The following is a 23,492-nucleotide window of genomic DNA, read 5'->3' on the forward strand; positions in this document are numbered from 1 at the left end:
TACATTTGCTGAAGATCCCTAGGCTATGTAGCTTGCAAACTAAGCACTGCCCAGTCCAGGAACTAATGTAGCCAATCATGATGCTCTGTTTACCCTCCATAGTACTACTGAGCTTATCCCATAAGTAATGCTTTATGGACCCAACAAGAACTTCAAGTCACAGTTTAATTATTTGTTTTCTATAACTCCCAAACGTCATCGGGATAGCAATGATTTTAGAACAAAAAGCAGGAAAATGCAGCTTGGGAGAGAGAAACAGAAGGAGTAAAATTAGAACTGGAAACATAGAAACATAGAATGTGACGGCAGATGAGAACCATTCGGCCCATCTAGTCTGCCCAATTTTCTAAATACTTTCATTAGTCCCTGGCATTATCTTATAGCTAGGATAGCCGTATGCCTATCCCACGCATGCTTAAACTCCCTCACTGTGTTAACATCTACCACTGCAGCTGGAAGGCTATTCCATGCATCCACTACCCTCTCAGTAAAGTAATACTTCCTGATATTATTTTTAAACCTTTGCCCCTCTAATTTAAGACTATTATTTTTAAATCTTTGCCTCTCTAATTGAAGACTTTGTCCTCTTTTGGAATGTATTTACTTATTGTTTTAAAAGGAAGATTAATAAAGGAACAGCCTAACGCAGGCAATTGCAATGAAATTTCCCCTATACATAACACCTACTATGTGGGGGAGCCAGAAAGTGACCCTTCCGCACAGTTCTATGAAGAGAACACTATTACTGGCAATCGCCTGAACTTCCACGTAGGTGCAGCTAAGCTGGGAACGGCTTGCAGCACAGGCAGGGATTTTGTCAAATTAGGTCACCAAAAACCGGTCTTCTCTTTTAACAGGACAGGTAGAGCTACCGATCATCGTCAGCTTAACAGACTTTTCAGAATTCAGCATTAAAATGTGTGACACTGACTAAATAGCAAACACTTGTTATTTTTATTAAATGGAGCAATCACTTTTGGACAACCACAAATATCTCTAGCATAAACATGTCTTTTAAAAAATGAAAGTTGAATTCCAGACATATATTAGGATAAGGTAAGTACTTCTTGACTTAGGTATTTAGATTAGAAAGTACATATTGATTCTGGTATTTAGAGGGGTAAGTACACCTCAGATTGGGTGTTTAGATGGTAGTTAGGTCTTGGCTTGGGCATTTAAGTGCATTTCAGTTTGGGTATTTAGGTAGAAAACTAAACATATGGGTGGAAGTGTTTATCCCCCGGGTTATAACCAGTGATGGCTGCGTGAATTGGGTTGGTCTATGGAGGATCCCACAGTAGATCCCTCCGTAGACTTCAATGCTGTACTTTCATGCATGAGAGAGAGTATAGTAGTTACGTGCCTGAAGAGGACCTACCGGGGAATGACAACGACATCCGGAAGGGACAGATTCAGGTAAGTAGAACTCACTTTTCCATGCCACCCCTCGGCCACCAGAACCCCTGCAGCAAAGTCACCATCAAGGGGGTCTTTGTAAATTCTGCAAAGTCCACAGGCAGTGACAGTGCCGGTTTAACGAATCACGGGTCCAGTTTATATTTACCTTGTATTACATACAGGCATTTGCTAATTACTGAACTGTGGTCAATTAAAATCGCAATGGGAATCTTCAGGCTAAAAACTGTTATTATAGTAGAAATAGAGCATAGTTCCAGATCAGCTATTTTTGTCCAAATTTTACTATTCAGATTTAAAATCACTACAGTATGGAGTTTGGTGAATGACCCGGAGGACGTAGGTTCAATAACTACAGGTACAAAAATACGAGATGGACCTGTTGCAATAGGGAAGAAAAATAATAAACAGCGACCAGACCCGGGCTCGGGTTCCCAAGATATCAGGACTTTTCTGCGCACCACCCTGCAGCTCGAACCAGTCATGATGGCGCCCACTGAGGCCTATACCTCACTGTCCTAGGACAAAGACAGCATTACAGCCTACCTCTACCTTATACCCAGGCGTCGTACAGTGACACAAACACTGTCAGAGTCAGAGGACACTGCACAAAAGCCGACATCAAGGCTCCAATGAAAGAGATCAATGCCATGTTCAATACGGACATGGCCCCAGTCCGCAAAGCATTGTCCACTCTCAGGACCCGAATGCAGGCTGTGGAGGAGCGCATGGAGTGCTCAAAGCTCGCACTGTCCGCTACTAATGCTGCTATAGGAGCACTACAGAAACAAAGTACTAACCAAGAAGCACAGATAGCTAGCATGGAAGACCGGACCAGGGCACGTAACTTGAGAACACGGGTAGTGCCAGAGACGGTCTCGGGAACTGAACTACCCCACTACTGCCGGAGATTACTTGCCACACTACTAATGCCCAAGCAGGTGAAACAACTAGTAGTGGACTCCTGCTACAGGCTCAATAAAGCAAACTCGACCCAAGAGACATTCTGCTGAAACGTTGACTGTGGGGTAATTATGGGAGCAGTCAGGGGCTCTCCCATGATTTCTTTCGAAGGGGCACAGCTGGAAATTTACTGGGACATTTCTAGGCACACCCTGATGGGGGGGAGGTCCCTCAAGCCAGTTACCCAACTTCTCCGGGACTGTGCCATCCCCTATAAATGGGGCCCCTAACGAATAATAGCTGACAAAGCAGGCAAGGCATATACAATGTCGCACCTCACAGAAGCATCAACTTTTCTGAAGTCACTAGGCATCCCTGCGGAGAAGGCCATGCTATCGGATCGTCCAGCCTGGACTGTTGTTGGAATCACCCCATTTGTACCCAGAGCGGGAGGGCTACAGACACCCACCCAAACTACCTGAATTCTGCGGCTTCAGATATATATGTCCTCAACTTGTTATATGTTAAACAGTTTTAGTTAGATTAGTTGCGTTAACATACTATTAACACAGGTGACCTGGACAGGTGACCCTGTACCCCCACATAGTGAGCGCAAAAGCACCTCTCTTAATTGTCGGCCAGCTGACGCACGCTCGGCCTATGACAAACGCCTTCCACGTAGGCACTTGTCCTTACCAGCACTACCCCAAAGCTTTTGAAGGCCTCGCAGCTTATATAACACCACATAGGTGCCTTATTTGAGCCACAAGGTGCATAAAGCCCAACGCCCACGACTCCCCAGATACAAGATACTCAGACATGCTGTAGGAGAGAGCCTGGGTCCCTTAGCTAACAAAAATATAAAATGGAGTCTGTTCTGCTATGTGATGTAGGTTAACATACTGTAGCATTCTAGTTTTTATTCACCTCGCACATTATGTTGTTATTTCTGCAATGACTCAAAATTAAAGGAAATAAAAAAAATAAAATACCAGATGGAATGCCTTTTTGAATTTGTCCTATCATGTATTTGTTCAGTAAAAGCATTATTTTGCTGTAAATCAATAACCAATATAAGAACCGCTTTGGATCTCTTATTTTGCAACTTTCTTTGATAATAAGAGTCATAGAGATATAAAATTACTGTCAAGTTTTGTAACTCAACCGAATCTAAAAGAAAATAGTTGATATAGAATTTCAATTGTGTTACTGAATTAAACTTGCCTATTAAAAGACAGACTGGTATTGTATTACCGTCTAATAATGAGTATATGAGAATACATGAAATGTATTGTACAGTCATTATTTGAATACAGCCGAAGAATGCTTTAGTATAAACAAGCCTATCCTACCCAGTAAGCTAAAGGGACCCTATAATCACAAGAACAACTACCGCTTATTGTATTTGTTCTGGTGAATATAATCATTCCCGTCAGGCTTCTTGCAGTAACCATTGTCTTTTAAGAGAAAAGGCAGTGTTTACATTACAGTCTAGGGATACCTCCACTGGCCACTCCTCAGATGGCTACTAGAGGTGCTTCCTGGGGCAGTGCTGCACAGTGTGACTGACATTCAGTATCTCTGCCCTCTGCATGGAGACACTGAACTTTCCTCATATGAGATCCACTGAGCTCTATGAGGAGATGCTGATTGGTCAGGGCTTTGTTTGGTTTGTGAAGGCTCTGCCCCTGATCTGCTTCATTGACAGTCTCAGACAATTCTATGAGGAAGCATTGTGATTGGCTGAGATCACCAATTCGGATGATGTCAGCGAAGGAGGCAGATCGGGGCAGAGCCAGCAGCAAACTGGAATAAAGATACAATTGTACTATATTTAGGGGTCAAGGGAGACAGGGGGGGCTAGAAGGTATTTTTAACATTAAAGGGTCAGGAATACATGTTTGTGATCCGGACCCTGTAGTGTTCCTTTAACATAATTCAAAATGTCACTATAAAGAGACAGGCTGGATTTTGACTGGTTTTATACCTTTCTTCATGCAGGTCTTGAATGAATCTTATAGCTCATAATGGCACACTCCTGCTAAAGATATGTTCCTGGTTTGCTATACAGAACATGTTTAATTGCTTCTTATTTCAACACAGTATATATTTTAAAATCTTAACAATAATTATACGTTGGGGAAAAAAAAATGTAATAAAAAGGATAGGCTGATAAAGACATAAGCACACATTTCTACTTGGGATGCCCTAATTCAGGGGTGCCCAAAAGGTAGACACCCAGATGCTGTAGAACTACAACTCCCAATATGCTCTGCATTCCTTTAGAATGGCAAAGCATCACAGAAGGTGTAGTTTTAACACATCTGGGGATCTACCTTTTGGGCACCCCTGATCTAATTCAACAGAATATAAATGTCGTTTTTTTTTTTTTACCTGCAGTACCACAAATGGCCACTTGGTGCATTCTTAATACACTTTTTAGTGACTAGATACTTTTAATGCTTCTTCTATGTGATTTATGTGCAAATGTTTTTCAATGAGTCAGAAATAGGTTAAAAGAGCTTGTATGGAGACAAAAGCATTTTTGGGTTTCGAATTCCTATGTCGTAGTTTTGGCAAACTGCCCAGTTCCAATCTGAAAAACACCTGTATACATCGCAGGTGTGCAAGTTGAAATCATACTGCTATATGCAATTCACAAATACTCCGTGTTAAGCATGGTCACTAGAACTGCAGAGGAATACACACAATATAATTGTCACGATTCCGGGAACCAAACGCGCTAACACACACACAAAGAAAAGGTGCCGTACCAGACCTTAGAGTGGCCGGGCTAAGCACACAAAGAATAGTCAGGAGACAAGCCGAGTAAGGGGAACCAGAAGACAGAATAACGAGAAACAAGCCGAGGTCAAAGGGTAGGAGAAAGTCACAAAGTCAGAGAGTACGTAACCAGAAACACAAGTTCAGTAGCAATACTAGCAAGCAAAGACCACAACAGGGCAGAGAGGAACAGGAAAGGCAAGTATATAAATCATTAGGTTAATTCTGATTGGATAATTTCCAATCAGAATTAACAATCACACGTGGGAGATATCTAGACCTCCCACTGTGATTGAGGCACTGTGCCTTTAACGCCGGGTCAGGTGGCTGACCCCGGCGTTTAGTAAAATGGGCGGTCTCCCAGCGTGCAGCATCATGCATGCTGCCGCTGGGGGACGTAGAGGAAGACGCGGGCGGCATCCGTGGCTGGGAGGATGCCGCCGGCCGAGCGCACGCCAGGAAGGGGACCGCGGACGGCTGGAGGGTGAGTGCCGCGAGCGGACTGCAGCCTCCCCTTGCAGCCGCCCGCGGGATCCTGACAATAATATCTCCCAAAAGCCAATACATCATTTTTTTTAGAGTAACAGTGCTCTGCGTACATTGTGGGTTAAATGGTACAGCAGAATCAGACATGTGACCTCCAATAACAGTCACATGGAACGTCGTACAAGAACCTGACATTTGTGTACACAACGCGTTCCGCCATAAGCCAACCATCAGAGTGTAATGGAGGCCTGAACATGGGGAACTCAGACATATTATGTTCTGGAAAATGGTACAAACAACATACCAGTTCCAGTTCCACTGGTTTCCATGGTGATTGACCACTTTTCTGGTCAATCTTGGCAACATTTTCAGAGCACACATCACCTTCATAGTCTCCAGAATCATTTATATGTGTTCGTATATGGAGTGTCTCATTGACAGGCGCTTCCGCACTTCTCACTGTGAAAAATCACAGTGAGAAGACGCTGCCGTCCATAGGAAAGCATTGAGAAATGCTTTCCTATGGACTGATTGAATGTGCGCGTGGCTCTTGCCGCACATGCGTATTCAGCACTGACGTCGGAAGAGGGAGGAGATTTCCCCAGCGCCGAGGGAGCCCGGCGCTGGAGAAAGGCAAGTGTTTAACCCCTTAACACCTCTTGATCCCGGCGGGAGGGGGACCCTGAGGGTGGAGGGAACCCAAAGACCCTAGTGTGCCAGGAAAACAAGTTTGTTTTCCTGGAACTATAGTGGTCCTTTAATACATATTAGAATTGCTTTCTGCTGGGTAACAATGCTGCTTCTGTAGCCCTGCAGTATATATTTTCTGCAATCAAACCCAGTTAAAAAACGCATATGATCAGGCTACTCTGGATTGCCAACGGTGCATGGATAGCTCTGTGCTGCCGAGAAGCGAATTACAAGATGAGAGGCGATGCAGATGTGCAGCACGTTTTCCAAACCTGGATAAAGAGTCCAACAGGAGGCAAGCACTCACTAACATCTCCACGCCTTGAGAGCCAGAGAGATGCATTTATGAGACAAGTTGTTTTTGTGACTCTTGAGATCCAGAAATTACATTCTGGATTCTACATCATATGCTCAGCTAAACTAGGGGGCACAAGTAAGGTCTATAGGAACCATGGTGCCTGAGGAAAGTCAACCTTGGTTCTCAACTGGTATAATTTCCTAAATAGTGGTGGGAGAAGAAGGACATCGCAAACAAAGGATTCAAGGGTTAAAATAATGCTCGACGTAGTTCTAGACATTATGTAGACATTAAAGTGGAAGTTTAACAACGACGGCCTTCTCTAGTGGTCATGGTGCCTGTAGCATACTTCCCAACTTGGCCCTTAGCAGAATTGGGACAGTGCAGCAGAATTGGGACAGTACGGCAGCCCTTACTAAGGGGAGCCATAAGTGATACAATGTGTGGCACCCACAATGGGCAGGCCTGCCCAGAACATTTGCAAGCTGCCCACTGAAGGTGATATGTTAGCCTGGCATCAAGCATGCCAGGCTCACAGCCTGCCTCTTGGCCAGCTCTTACATAGTGGACCATGCAAAGAGCGCTGGTGAATCACTCTCTGCAGGGTCCTAGTGCTGGACTGTTCCCCGGTGTACCTTGATGCAGGGAACAAAATCAGGACAGGACCCAAAAGCGGGACAGTTGGGAGGCATGCAGTAGTCGTCAGACATCCCAGTAAGAAGTCAAGCCATTTCCGAATAATTTGACACTTACTTGGGTCTCAAATTCACATGCAGTCAGGCCTTCTCATCAGATACACCTAAAGTAGTAGTTTCCTTTTGGCGTTAAATATGTCAATGTTGACCCTTTCTGAAGGTAATTAATTGGCTGCATTGAGTGTCAACATGAAACTCTCAGCCAATGAAATTTGTCCCAACATGGGTTGCATTGATGTAATTGAATTGAGTAAGGACCTCCACTTTGGTGATATCTGAAAAGAGGCCGACCCAGGCGAGTCAGGTAAGTGTTGAACTCTTCAAAAACTGTGATATTACTTACAATAGGTCAGTGACAGGGGACTCCTGGCACTATAACCAATAGAGCAAGCTGTACTGGTTACGGTGCCTAGATTGCCCTCATTTAACCCCTTAAGGACACATGACATGTCTGACACGTCATGATCCCCTTTTATTCCAGAAGTTTGGTCCTTAAGGGGTTAAGGTCAGCAATGAGACATGTTTGATAAGTGAGTCAGGAAAAGCCTGTCACATTTTACATTGTGATGGTGAATAACAGGCTGTTAAAAACCATGAACAAAAGAAAAAAAAAAGAAAAAAGTTACCTGCGCTCTTTCAAATCCCTATGCATATTTAAACAAATGGAGGTTATTTAGTTTTTCCAATGGCCATGAGAGACTTTAGCCCACCGGCCACGTCAAGGCAAACATATCAGGTGGGTCCTACACCCCTACATGCTCATTAACTCAGGGCTTGACAAATATGTTTGGAATATAGGAGCCAGCTAAAAAAGTTAGGAGACAGTTTTTAAGGGACACCATTAATGTAGTTTAATTTCTGCAGTGATGCTGGGGCCAAAATGACGTCATATTCCGGCTCCCGGTATCAATACACAGTGCGATGGAGCAGAGAGGAGCTAGTTTATGGCCAATGAGACAGAAAGGGGTATGTTTTTTATATACACCTCTATATGCTTATAAAACAAGTCCTGCACTCAAATTCCCATCACTCCTGGTCTTTGCTGCCGCCCAGGAGCGATGAGAGTTTGAGGGCAGGACTTGTTTTACTTGTTTTTTGTATTTGTATTCACTTTTGCAACACACAACTATGTTACAATGCTGCTGCCCAGCCCATGTGTTCTTTATTAAGGGTTAATAGGCATGTAGGGGTGTATATAAAAAAAATACCCCTTTCTGTCTCATTGGAGATATCTTTGCCAGAAGCTCAAGGAAGCAAGATGAAAGGTTAGTGTAGGACCCACCTGAGTGGTTTATCTTGACGTGGCAGGTGGGCTAAACTCTCTCACGGCCATTGGAGAAACTAGATGCATAGGGATTTGGGAAGGGCACAGGTAACTTTTTTCTTTGGTTTTTAGTGTATGTATTGGGTCTGATGTGTACTACGGTCGTTGCTGCCGCCCAGGAGTGATGGGAGTTTAAGCGCAGGACTTGTTTTTTTGTATTTGTTAAAAAAACATATGTTGGAATAAATGGATTAAAATGAAGAGACTGTCATTGTGATTATAAATCTTAGTACAATATTTGTGACAGCAATAATTCTATACTAATACATTAGGGGCCATCAAAAGTTAGCATACAGTTATTACTGAACTACAACGCCCATAATGCTTTAACGGACAAGGTCAAGAGCTGGAAATGTATGTGCCCCTGGGGGTCCATCTAAACAAAAGATAGAATCTTTATGAAATACGCAATATGATTGTGTTGATAATTCACCAACAATCAAACCCAGTCAAGAGACATGCAGAGACAAAGTAGCGACTTCTTTGCCTCTGTATATTTTCTTCGTCAGAGTTTCTTAGATACTGGGCAGAGCTACAGTGTCAATCCCAACAACCGTCAGTGACAGCTGCAGAGAATTGGCTCAGTCTATGGAGGATCCCGCAAGGCCATAGACCTCGAAGCTGTATTATTGCGCATGCACGAGAGCTCAGCAGTGACACTGGCTCCTGCTGAAGAGGACTGGACAAAGGGAAGATGGCCCACCCGCGAGGGACAGTTTTAGGCACGTATATCTCATCTATCCCTCCGGCCACCGGACAACCAGCGGTGATGTCACCGTCGTAGGTCTTTGCGAATTCTGCAAAGTCCCCAGAAGATGACAGTGCCGCTTTAAACAGTTATCGAATATAACTGACAAAAGGAAGATCCACTCAAGTTGGTAAATTTAAAGAGATTTCACATAAATTATTACATTTTATAGGGCGTACCTTCTGGAGGGAAAGACCTTTAGCACGTCTCACACATAAAATCATAAAAGTAAGGAGAACTGGATTCAACTTTTTATCAAACTCAAATCTGAATGGCAAGATTTAGGCAAAAAAAGACAAGCAGTGAATATTGTTGCTATTTTAGCCTTACATTTTTTATTTATATTTGGTACAAATCAGTGTTAAGTGAATAAATGTCTTAGTTCTTGGGAAACATCATTTGTACAATAATATATATTTCAGAAACGAGAAAGAAAGGAGAAATGCAATAAAAATGTTATACAGAAAGGGGATCAGCATATAATTATATTTTACACAACCTATATATTTTAAGGGCTCTATAAAAACCACCAATTTAAGTCACACTATATCCTCTTTAGCCAATCACAATGTAAACTTAACCCAGTAGGCGGAGTTATGGCCTCAAGTTATACGCCGAAAACCATTCAACTAAATCTGACCTGTGATGTACTTGGCACAACACCAACTTTCAGAGCGACATTTTTGGATTTGCAAGTGCAAGTCCCTTCCATGTCAGTAGTGAATATCATCTTAATGGCATAGGTTAGTATGCAAACTGTGAAGTTTAATTTCCTGGCTCTTTGACTGACAGGGCGTGGAGGCGGAGTTATAAGTTTCACTTTAAATCCTTATCTTTCCAGTTTGTAACATCTGTCAAACAAAAGTCATAGAATGTGACGGAAGATAAGAACCATTCGGCCCATCTAGTCTGCCCAATTTTCTAAATACTTTCATTAATCCTTGGCCTGATCTAATAGTTAGGATAGCCTTATGCCTATCCCAGGCATGCTTAAACTCCTTCACTGTGTTAACCTCTACCACTTCAGCTGGAAGGCTAATCCATGCATCCACTACCCTCTCAGTAAAGTAAAGTCTCAGTAAAGTCTGCAGAGACAGGGCCCAGGCACCACAACCACCTCAATAAACTGAAGTGGGTATTCTGAGGGGTTCAGAACCTGTACCTCCAAATACCAGATGTAAATAGAAAGGACTTGGGGAGTGTGATACAGATCATTTCAGGGGTGTGGGGAAAAATGGGAGACCACTTGGCAAAAAAAAAAATAATAATTCTCAACCTGTTTGTTTTGTGTCACTTCCACAAAATCATAGTGAGTGATGGCCAATAAATAAGAATATACTGTGCGAAAATGGGGGGGAAAAGGAGGTCCTCTTGGAAATCATTTTCAATTAAATTTGTAAAACATTTTTTAGGAAATAAAGCCCAAAATTATTACAAACATTATTCCCAGGCCAAACCAAAAATGGGAAAAATAAAATAAAAAAATAATAATAAAAATAAACAAAAACAATATACTATATGTTATCCTAGAGCTATTCAAGTCACGAACACTTTCTTTTTGAATGCAGATATTTGGGAAGGTAATTGTAATGTTGCTGTGTGACATTTTGCCTTATTGCTTTTTTCCCTATTTCTTAAATGACCCACTGGCATTGATTAGGTTACTTTACAATAATAATAAATAGCTATTGCAACACAGTTCAGTCTCCTTATGCTACGATAAATTTTTTATTTTTTTTTGGCTGCACTCCCGGAGAGCTGAAGACATGATTTATGATCCTGCTCTCTTCCGTGTTTTACAGGAAAAAAAAGAAAAAAAATGCAAGATGTGGTTTGGGCACTGGAACGATAGGAAGTTTAAAATTAATGAGACCTTTCCTTTAAACAACTTTAGAAAAACAAAAAAAAATCCACATATATATTTTATGACTTCCCAAACTGCTAACAATTGTTGCCCAATACACGTACTAATAAAGCAATAGCCAATCGGCCAATTTCATGAGAAAATTAAGCAGATTTTTTTTTTTTAAAGACATTTTTACTTTATTTCCCAGGCTCCGTACGATGTTTGTGTTGCAAAAGCTATTAAAAAGGGATCAACCTATGCCAGTTTCACAGGCTTACGTGTCATTGGCACGCCATATTCTCACTGGAATCCATTTAAAAGCCAGCCAATCTGGCACACACATGCCAGAGGAACATGTGTGTGCGCAAGGCCCTGGCATGCATACAAATTCATTGACTGGCCTTATAAATGTATTGATCTAGTAACGTCAACAGCGGTTAAGTAATGTTAAGTGACCCAGCATTGAAAAACTTTAAATATTTACACATTCTTAACTAAACCCAGCATGCATCCCCTGTTAGAATATAAGAATGTCAACACTTTAAAAAATAAAAATAAAAATGGAATAGCTATGAAAGAAACACTCCTGGCACTATAACCACTACAGCATGATGTTGTGGTTATGGTACCAGAAGGTCAATGGCTCCCCTTCCATAATAAGGAGACATACCATTTTTAGAATGGTTTTCATTCTTACTTGGGGTCCGCCACATCCACCACAGAACCAGAAGCTTTTAAGCAGGAGGTTGTCTGTCTTTGACACCGTAAAATGGGAGGTGCCAGGGCACTCCTAGCACCATAACTACTACATTGTGCTAGTTCCTTTAGTTTTAAAGCTATAGTACACACATTATACTCCTTAGAGGGACCAATTGCCAGAATTACTAGAATAGTGATTTGCGTTTAAAAGGCTTTATAACTTTCGAGGGCATTTGGACTGCAAAATCATGCGTTTTTTCCATTAACCCCTTAAGGACCAAACTTCTGGAATAAAAGGGAATCATGACATGTCACACGTCATGTGTCCTTAAGGGCTTAAACATTAAAAACAGATGAGGCTTTTTTTGAATTTTTTTTATTCACCATCTGACAAGAATCTAGAATCTTTCTTTATTCACCACTCAAGGGGTTAAAAATAGTAAGTGTGTGTTGGAGGGGGTGAAAACGTTTCACTGTGAAGAATTCTTCTTAATTGCAAACATCCTCTGCTTATAGCGCACTCGTCCTGGGGGTAATACTGTTTTATATTAGTGTCCGGGCCAGGAAGTTTAGGCCAAGTACTGAACATCTAAGGCAGTGATGGTAGATGTTGACACTGCAGAAGTTTGAGAACTACATTCCCTATAATGTTCAGTTACCCTAAAGACTGGTTGAGCATCCTGGGAAATGTAGTCCATAAAATCTGCTATGCCAGCATTTGCGATTCATGCAAGCACAGGACCCAGAATGTTTGATCTTGTTCCGATGGCTGCCCTTACTGCACACGTGTTTACCATATTACCAGCATAAAATGGCCAACAGCCGAAACCAAACACAGCTTACGGTAATCATAAAAAGGATGTGGTTTATTTAAGAATGCTGCTACAGATGATGGTAAATTATTAACAATGTCACCTGTATCTTGCAGTAAAATAAAAAAACAAACTCCCTAATTTGGCTATTTGGGCCAATAAATCAAAAGTTGCCAAATCGTTACTGAAGTTATTCACTAAATCGCAAATAACTTGTGTTGGCAATTAAAGGGACACTACAGTCACCAAAATACCCTTGGCTTAAAGGGACACTACATTCAAAAATACAACTTTAGCTTAATTAAGTAGTTTTGGTGTACAAATCATGCCCCTGCAGTCTCACTGCTTAATTCTTTGCCATTTAGGAGTTAAATAACTTTTGTTTCTGTTTATGCAGCCCTAGTCACACATTTTCTTGCTGTGACTGACACAGCCTGCATGAAAACAAAATGGTTTCATTTTCAATCAGATCTTAACTTGCATTAGATATTTTTATCTCCTGCCTTGTAAATTGAAGACACATGCAGGAGGCTGCTGCGTGGTCTTGCAAGCTATTAACAGAGCATGAGATAAGAATGTATAGCCTAAACAGAATATGCAACAAAAAAGTATAAACGTCAGATCACTCTTTACAGGAAGTGTTTAGGAAGGCTGTGTAAGTCACATGCAGGGAGGTGTGCCCAAGGCTGTATAAACAAAGCGATTTAACTCCTAAATGGCAAAGAACTGAGCAATGAGACTGCAGAAGCATGATCTATACATCAAAACTGCTTCATTAGTTATTTTGGTGACTATAGTGTGCCTTTAAGTAATAAAAATTCTACCCTTTTAATATTCTATCACCTTTTAAGATGAAGTGGTTTTGCGGCTTGGAATGTCCCTTTACATGTCCTGGATGTTAACCAAGTGCAGCTGAATGCATTTAAAACATGCCCTTGAGCTGCACATTACAGCCGTTCTCCCAATAACGGGTAGCAGAGTCAAAATTGGTCAAAATCAGGAGGGTGGTTAACCATTTATATTAGAATATGTCTGAATCCTGTTACGTTACATGTTTTTCAGGAAGACAAAAATGTTTACGAAAGTTACCTGGATGTAGATGAATTGTATTGATTTCCCAACGCATGTTAATGACATTTATAAACTGGGAACGGGAAAAGGCAAGAGATACACATAACATCCACCTATTACCTGTGTATGGCATTTTCTATAATGATCCATTTTATTATCTTAGGCTTGCATGAGTACAGTGTTTCCATAGTTCCTGGCATGCCAGGAGGGAGAAACAAGATGGCAGCACAGTGCGAGGAATAATGGACGACGAATAAAGCTCAGCCTCGGTGGCTCCTACCAGGCACCACCACTCAGTAGTTAAACAGGTATTACCAAGGCACTGCTGTCATAGCAACAGTTACTAGGGGCATTTCCGCTGAACTGACCGAGGTGATGTGGAAGCCAATAGGAAAACATTGAATTAGGAGGGGCACTGGATTGGTGGAGAAGTAGATCAAGGAAAGATAAGTCACCTGCCTTTAATATCTTTAAAATATATCTTTTTAAACCAAGCAATTATTGCCTTATGAAAAATTAAATTATAAACATCTTTTTTTACCGCTCATTTTGATTCCAGGTTAACATTTTTGTTCCCGTGTCTCCTTGTTTAGTCTCTACAGGTCAGACGGCTGAGGAGCTGACCGAATTACAACCACTTTATCAGTCCAGGTAACCAACAGCACAACTTCAGGACCAAGAATCCAAATAATATAAATAAAAATAAACAAATGTAGATAGAGAGATAGATAGATAGAATGCATCATCTGTAGGTGACTAGATCCACGTGCACCTACCATGAGAAAAATGAGCCTACTAAGCTGCAAGCAAATGCAGAAATTAACTTCAACGCAGGATTGCAAATTACAGCCTATACGTCAAAGCTGTCTGTATTTGGGTATAAGCCAGTCAGTAAGGTTGGCACCGCAACGCTAAAGGTTCAGGGGTAAAATGCCACATACTTGGGTCCTTTAGGTGTCCGAGGTAAGCCGTGGTACTCTATGGGAGTCTACTGACTGCCAAGATCAGAAATGGAGAACTGTGTTTCACATATCGAGGAAAAGCTGGACACCATTCCACGTTCAGGCAGATTTAAAGAGTCAATTAAAGACCTTGGAGGACCACAGGCAGCCTTTGGGTTAGCGGTTGTAGAAGCCCGTAGCAAAAGAAATATGAATAAGCAGAAACAGGTATCTCTTCAAAAGTGATGAACTACAACTACCATGACTCTTAGCCACCCTTAGCAGAAACAGGAAGACTTCTGTTTGTAGAAACAGGCACCCACAGTCATGACCCTGATTTATAATATAAAATCATTGAACAAGAACATAAGGTAGTAGTTATGGTTAACTGAAAGGATGGCTAAGCATCATGGGAAATGTATTTCAGACACCTCTGAAATGCCACGATTAGCCATCACTGGTCTAGAGCAGGGGTAGGCAAGCTTTGGCACTCCAGATGCTGTGGTCTACATCTCCCATGATGCTTTGTCATTATTATGGCTGTACTAGCATTATGGGAGATGTTGTCCACAACATCTGGCATCAGGAATGAAATCAACATTCATGTCTATGCCGGGCTGGGCTTGCAATCGCAGCTATATGTCAGTTACAGCCCTCTTAACAGCTAAAAAATAAGCAAGGTTATATTCAACGTGTGGTGCGTCATAATCACAGCAAGGGAAAGAATATTGCAGGAAATTTAGCTAATGTAGAACAGAAACCTACAGGCCAGGAAATTCACTGCATACCCCGGTATATAATATGGGGTGTCTCAGTTTGCAAGAAATGCAGCGAGACGCAGATTGCGCTGTGCTCTGAACCAGCACAACCTGCTCTATCACCTCGCAAAGGAATCTGGTAAAACGAGCATGTACAAAACGCAGACATGGCAGGAATTCTATTTATCACGTCGGACAGCTCGTAACTACGCTGACTAACACTCTGAGCATGCTCTTCCTGCAAAGAATCCCTTCCAGTGCCAGAGGCAAGCATTGGTGTATAACCCAAAGACAAGCTGCGGGGAACAACCTTTCATAACAAACCCAGCACCCCCTAAGGAGCATACATTATACCGTGGTTTATAGGCAAAATCATACAATATTAGTAAAATAAGATTTAGGCCTATTTAACCAACATTTATTAATAATACATACCCACGTAAGGGCTGGATAAAGATAATGGGGCACGCTAACCACCATAACTACTTCAGCTTAGCTGCCGATAGTCTTTAAGGGCAATCTTCCATTTGGAATTGATTTGATAACAAAAAAACAACCAAAAAACAGATCTTCCAGCACTCACAGATCACGCTGCCTTCAGTAGCCGAGATAATCAATCAATATTAATATTGTTCTGCCAGGCTGAGAGTACTGGGCCGGGGGAAACTGACAGTTTGACAATAAAGTGCAGGGTGAGTGTCCCTTTAACTCTGGTAGCTGAATAACTGTGTGTGTTCCCCACTGTGTGTGTTCTGTATGAAATAAATAGTAGTTTTAATATTCCCTACGTAGTCCTCTAAGGGCCCGCATTTTCCTTGTCATGTAGATTTTGAGCAGAGATTAAATCTGGCTACCTTACACAGATTTTGAGTGTGTGGTTTTCCAACTGGCTGAGAGCACTGAGCAAACCTGGCCACGGGCAATTACCCATCTCCAGGTTGGACAAAATTGACACTGATAACAAGGAAGTGTTATCTACACATTATCAATGTGGTAGAGTAAGGGGCGGGCTCCAAGCGCAAAAGAAGAACTTGGATTTATGTCAAAACAACCAAGGGAAGTTGTGAGAATACTCAAGACAACATAACCACTTCAGCAAGGTGTAACGGTTTTGTTGCTTAGAGTGTCCCTTGTAACCAAATATCAAAAAACAAAAGTGTTTAACCCCTTAAGGACACATGACATGTGTGACATGTCATAATTCCATTTTATTCCAGAAGTTTGGTCCTTAAGGGGTTAAATCCAAATTATTTGAATTTACTCAAAGGAATTACTCAAAGATTGCCGAACTGGGGGGGTTAGGGGGGCTGTGGTGCGCAAAGCCTTACAGGGCCATGTTATGAGGAGTTATAATCTGTGACAGAGGAAGTTTATTCATTACAATGGTTATTGTGTTGAATGAACTATGCAGTTGTAACATTTAGGTCAACCTGGGGAAAACCAAAGATTTCTGAGAAAAAAAAAAATCATATTTTTCTCCCCACAAGAAAATGTTTTGGTCATTTTCACATTCACTTGTCAATGTTCTAAAATTCAAGCTTTTAAAAAAAATAAAACCAATGCAGTATTTTTTATTTTATTTTTTAACTAAACTGATTCGTGTCAGGAATTGGTCCAGGAATTTCAACATTTCAAGGCCAAACTAGCCAAGCAAGAAAAATTCTCCAATTCAGCTAATTTTCCCAGCTTGGCTATTTTGTTCTGGGCTTTAACTTTTTAATTCACTGGTAAAATATTTTTGTAAAGATTTACTGCTTAATATATATATATTCCCATGGAGACCTGCATTCTCCAGAGAGAGGACCCTGTACCAGTCATAGAAGCAGATAAGAGATAGACAGTTTAGTGTTCAGCCTGCCTAACCCCCCTGCCTGTACAGCCTCAATTTGCTACATCTGCCCCATTACCTTCCCCATTCATACAGGCTTTCTGTAGTAATAATGGCCTCCTGTGAGCTTACCAAATGTCAGTCCACAACTGAAGACACACACTAGAATATAATATTTCTACTTTATATCCCAACATCCACACTAAATATCCCCATTAATGATACAAGTATCTGAAATGCTCTGTGTGATTCTCTCTACAATCCTATAACCTGCATTCTCTCCAATACATCAGAGAATGACACATTTTACAATGCAGGGCTAAAATAAAAATCTCAATAAAATGTGCATAGCACAGAACTGCATTACATGCTGCACACACATCTAATCCATCTACATATACCCATTACATGCACATATATTTGTAACCAGTAATATATATATCTATATAGGTAGCACTGAATAACATTATACATATGGAAAAATAAAAATGTCTAGTATTTTTTTGCAAATCAGACAGACAACTAAAGAGATAGATACACACACAGGCAGAGATCTGCAGCCCTGGGGTGGATGCAATATGCAGAAATGGGGCTGGGGGGAGGGAAGGGGGGGTCCAGCCATCTCTATTTAAGGTCAATGGTAAAGGTGAATTAAATGGATTGAAATTGCATGAAATATGGGGTGTCTTACCTTCCCACAGTCTGATTGGCCAGCTGCCTCATACGATTAAATTGCTTCTTCATCCTTACACTATAGCTATATAGATATATTTATAATCTCTTCTTAATTTTTTTTTTTGTAATATATATATATTTATATATATATATATATCTCTACAAGAGCCACAAAATAATAAATAAATAAATAGACCCTCCCCCCAATGTAAGCAGCAAATTACATGTCCCCTGTTATAGAGGGGCTGCAGCACAGAACATCTTCCAGTGGAGGAGAGGAGCCAGGGTGTATTTTAAATCCATGGGTGATGGTGATGGTGGTGCTGATGTGCAGGGTGCCCTCCTGTACACCCTTTCTTTAATATTTTTCCCTTTTAAAAAAAAAAAAAAAAAAATTATTGCATGGCCAGGCAGTGCCAGATCCACCCCTTCTTTTTGTGGCTCATCCGCTCTGATGTGAGATCCCCAGCAGCAGCCTGTTTGCACTGCAGGCAAGGACAGCAGGCTGGGTCTGCGCCTGAGCAAAGGCTGGGCGCGCAGGGCATGCCGGGAGATGTAGTTTTTTTTCTGGAAGAGGAAGGTTTTGAGAAATCAAGAGAGTGAATAGCGAATTCTGGTGGGGAGAGAGGGCTAAGGTCGGGAAACAGATTTTTTTTTTGAAGGGGAAGGGGAGTGAATGGCTTGACAGGTGATGACACAATCTAAAAAAGGCAAAAGGCTGTGTGTGTGTGTGTGTGTGTGTGTGTGTGTGTGTGTGTGTGTGTGTGTGTGTGTGTGTGTGTGTGTGTGTGTGTGTGTGTGTGTGTGTGATATTAAATACTATATAAGATTATATATATATATAATTATTATATTTAAGTTTTAGATATTATTATTTTAGAATCCATTTGTGTCCTGTGCAGTTACTCGGAATGAATACAGCAGGAATGAAGAGAGAATGGCTATAGCCCCCATAATATTTGGGAAAGAATCTAAAGATGATGCATATTTCGTTTTTATATCTCCTTGGAAACATTATTTGAAGATTCTGAGCAGAAACGTTTTTCAGAATTGAACTCTTCACACAACTCTGGCTTTTTAATGTGTGTGTGTGTGTGTGTGTGTGTGTGTGTGTGTGTGTGTGTGTGTGTGTTTACATGAGTACCTATTCCTAATATACAGACCTCAGTATAGTAACCTCCACCTAAAACAACCAAGTCCCACGACCACTCTGTGTCTTTCTGTTTCTCTTCCTGTAATACAATATATGCCCTGGTCGTGCCTTATCTGAACTGGATTGTGATGCCAAGTTAGGGGCATGACCATAGTCTGGGCTTGCATCCCCAATAACATGATTACCCTGAGAGGCAGCGTGCCCCTTTGTGCTAAGATAGCATTTCTGCTCGCCAACACCTGTTTTAGAACCACACAATACAGTCACGTGTTCTCCTGTTGCACAGTGCTCTCTGTCTGTTTTGTCCCAATTGGTGTCCCACTTTTTGTCACTTACCCCTGAATTCAGGGCAGCTGGACGGTAGCTTTAATAAAGAAATTTTCCACGTATGTTGGAATTCACATATGTTATAAACAGATTTTACAGGCCTATAATAAACATGTTCATCTGGTTCTTTTGCAATTTGCCATAAAATACATAATTTAATATGCTCCTTCTAAGAACTCCACATTCCGTGAACATTTAATCATTGTCTATGTCACAGTCCTGCGAGAGAGCTTAGAGATGCAGCCGGCAGTAAGATGTCCACCAATATTCTACTTTTATTCTTCAAATTAATTATTTATTCTTTGTTCTTTTATCTTTCCATCTATTATTTAAACAACACTCTGCTTAGGATAAGGGGTTCACTTTCATCAGGAGAAACGATGGATATAATTATTGACCTAAAGTCACCAGACGTCCTCTGTACTGCAGGATAGTTACATAAAAGTTCATATTCGCAGGAATGCATTCGTGATAATTTTTTGTCAATCTTTATTTTTGCAGTGCATGAGTAACATAAACAAGCTTGTATCGCCACAACAGCATGTACAAGCTAAAACAGTAATACAGTGAATACAGTATTATGGCATGCAAGAACGGCACCATTTTTTTGTTTGTAAATGCAGGTTCGGTACCTATGTCTTAAGTTATAGCCTGTACTAGTTAGGTAAAAGCGAGGTGAAAATAAGACATATTGGTTGATAATAAAGGAGTACTACCATGAAAAGTGTGTCTTAGAGCTAGCATACTCTTAGATTAAATGATTTCAGGCTAAACATACATAAAGGCTAAAGGCCGCATATTCTGCAGGGTTCGGCAAGACATATATGTAGGAGGCTTAAAAGTTGTAAACCACTAGGCTTTTGGGGCGCGTCTGCATCAAGCTAGGCATGTTAAGAAATAGACCATTGGACTGAAAAAAGAGAAAAATCATACTTTTCTAGTAAAACAAAAGCAGAATATACATTTATGGCATTGCTGGTAACATTCAGGAGGCATGTTTCTGCCTGTTTAGAGCTACTTGTGCGTAAGTCCCGGTGTGCACGCTGTGGTACTGTCCAGGAGTGTGTTTATGCGTTCATCCTATGCCCACGATCGGCCAGCAGGTTGCTCTAGGGGCTGCATCCAATTTTGGCCACTCCGCCGGCCCCAGGCTTTCTCAAGGGCCCTCGTGCACTTTCCACCACTCCGGTCACTTTCAGCACCGCAAGCGAGGTCCCGGGCGGTTGTGTGATGGAAAAGTCCCGTCCGGGCATGTGGGGTAAGCAGCAGGGTGTTTCCCTTTCGGGCCCTCAGCCCAGGAAGGCAGATGCGAGCCTCGGATTTTATGGGCCGCCTTCTCCGCTTCGCTGGTCTCAGTTTCCCTGGTCTCCGTTTCCCAGGGGTCGTGCCAGCCACTCCAGGCATTTTTTCCGGCAGTGAGTAATGCGGTCGTGTAGGGTGTAGCGGCTTCCTCTGGGTCTGTGCCCCTTTGTTTTGCATTCTCTGCCAGAAGTTTTCGAGGAGGTCGTCCAGGCGCTGCTCGAGTGTCTGCAGTCAGTTCAGTGTGTCTGCAGCTGGTGCAGTAGCCGCCATTTTGAGGCAGATTGCACCCTTCTATGTCTTTGCTTTAAGACAATGTGCTTGTCAAGCTTGGCTGTGGTGATGGTGTCGGGATAACCCCCACCGGCAGGGGGGGGAGCAGGGACCCGTATAACGTCAGCTTGTTCCGGTCGGAGAGGCAGTAGGGAGATCGTCCGCTTCTCCCAGGCTCTCACCTAGAGGTAGGCCTCAGTGGCGGTGTGGGCTCAATCTGCTTGTCGGACGCCTGGAAACCCTTGTGCTGTAGCAGAATAGCTTGCAGGTAGGTATCAGCGCAAATTTAGCTGTTTGTTTGCTTTCAAAATACTGTTTTTAGGCGTTAATTGTCACATTTTGTACAGAGCCCACATTGCATGCAGCCTTTCAGTTTGGCAGCCAGGCCCAGTCCCCCTGCATTCGTAATAATCACAATTTTTTTTAAAAAAAATGAGTTAAAAAAAGGTTTACGCTTTTACTTTGCGCTTCCGTATGATTTGACTTTTGTTAAACAGCAAAATGTTCTGATTTCTGGTAGCAGGGTTTTTTTTGTTTTTTTATATACCGATGGGGAAATTAATGATAAACTACTGAAAACCGCAGAAGGATTTATTTACCAAATCAAGAAATGTGGAGAAGTAAAAATGTGAACTTCAGATTTTAGGCAAAAATTTCCAAATTGGAAAAAGAAAACTCCAGCTTCCTCAATCTCCTATAATTGATCCTAGACGGTGGTTGTAGTTTTGTTCTTATTTAACAAAGAACCTTTTTTTCTTACAAAGAAAAAGTCACTATTCAGTAGATATATCCCAAAGAAAACATGCATTCATTTATTATTTTTCTTTGGGGGTATATCTTAAAGCATCTGGTGACTTTGCAGAATTCGCAAAGACATTGACATCGTCACTGAGGGTTTGGTGACGAGGGAGGGGGGTGGGGGGGGGGGCATGTACAGGGGATTTTTACTTACCTGACCTATCTCTCTTGGTCGCAGGTATCTTGTTGGGTTTTCTTAAGCTTCTGGTGGTTCAGTGCCAGGAACCGGCATTTTGCTGTACTATCGCGCATGGGCAAAAGTACAGCATTGTGGACTATGAGACAGCAAGATCCTCCATAGACAGAACCACTAAGAAGTCTTTGCAAGTCAGGTGCTCAGCGCAATTGTTGCCTCTTGAGTTTAGCTTCACTGAGCTAACCAAACCAGGAAGTAACAGGACGGGTTGTCTGATTGACAGCCAGGGGGGTTGTAACTGGGTTAATTTATAAAAAGTGTCAATTTCTATTGAAAAAAATGAAAATGAAGAAAAAGAAAACACGCTTTTTAGATCTAAAGCACGTCAGCATGCTAAAATTATTTAGATGTTTGGAGTGCTTGTTTAATTCTGCTGATCTATATACATGTAGACTTTCGTTTCTCTACACAATTGATGTGAGTCATCGCTTTGAAGAGCTGTGATACAGTCTCCTAAATGTCTCATTTTCTCCCCCTTAAAGAGCAGCTGAAGTGACAGGCCAGTTAAAAAGGTGTTCATTTTGTGTTTGATTGAATCATCTTTAGAATTCATGTAAAATAGTATTTTTTAAAAAGTTATAAATTACTGTTTTAATAGCCTTTTTGGGGCGTTAATACATGACCTCACATTAACACTGCAGTGATAAGGAACTAGCAAATCTCTCTACCACCATCTACTGTCTGCAAATGATATTGTACCATATCTGCTTTCTGTTACTGTTACTGAGGATAACAAAATTGTTTGCTAAACCTTTATGTTGGTCTCTCAACAAGTTCCAGAAACTAAATCTGTTGAAAATGACTCCAATAAACTCTTAATTAAAAAAAAAAATACAAACTATTAAAGAAGCTGGGTGTTCTCAAGAAAAATATCATTTCGACACTACCGTATGCTTAAGTGTAGTGTAGCAAATTCAAATAAAAATGGTAAACTTTGGGCAAAAATAGGTGAATTGAAAAAATACCATTAGTTAAACAGTAATGTATGAGAAAATTAACAGGACTGGTACAAATGTCTATATTTTTTTCCCCACAGATGCGTAATTCTTATAAAATCAACGCATCGTTAGGGTCAAACATCATGATTTATAATAGTCCATGGAGAAGATACATGGGCAGATTGAGGGCATGTATTGTGTTCTGAGAGCAGTCCCCAAGTACCCGAGTGTATTAATTAAACCCAGGGGAACTGTGAATCACTGATAATGGAATTCCAAATTTAAAGGGACATTACAAGCACCATAACCACTACAGTTTGCTTCATATTAAGGTCCAGTAACACCTCTCGCCAGTTCAAATAGGGATCAGAAATCCATCTATAACCAGAGCAGGAATATTTGTAAGGCAACTGCCTAGGGGCTAAAAAGAGCCCCGAGGGCTATGAATTTGCTTTGCCCCATTAACATACCTATGTGAAGAATGAAGGATCAGGGCAAACTAGTAACCTGCCTAGGGTTCCATGGCAGCTTAAT

General features: G+C 41.4%; 2 protein-coding genes across 6 annotated transcripts in view; one reads left to right on the plus strand and one right to left on the minus strand.

The window, feature by feature from the left end:
* Positions 1-18,077, minus strand: part of ARHGAP44 (Rho GTPase activating protein 44) — a 109,165-nt gene extending 91,088 nt beyond the window's left edge. For all 5 annotated transcript variants that reach the window (XM_063456040.1, XM_063456037.1, XM_063456039.1 and 2 more), the window contains exon 1: positions 17,991-18,077. In XM_063456040.1, the coding sequence (XP_063312110.1) occupies positions 17,991-18,043 (53 nt within the window). In that variant the 5' untranslated portion in view covers positions 18,044-18,077. The remainder of the gene's footprint in view (positions 1-17,990) is intronic.
* Positions 1-23,492, plus strand: part of PMP22 (peripheral myelin protein 22) — a 423,464-nt gene that overhangs the window by 43,423 nt on the left and 356,549 nt on the right. The window lies entirely within an intron of this gene.

This window comes from Pelobates fuscus, chromosome 5 (assembly GCF_036172605.1).
Source record: "Pelobates fuscus isolate aPelFus1 chromosome 5, aPelFus1.pri, whole genome shotgun sequence".
Lineage (NCBI taxonomy): Eukaryota > Metazoa > Chordata > Amphibia > Anura > Pelobatidae > Pelobates > Pelobates fuscus.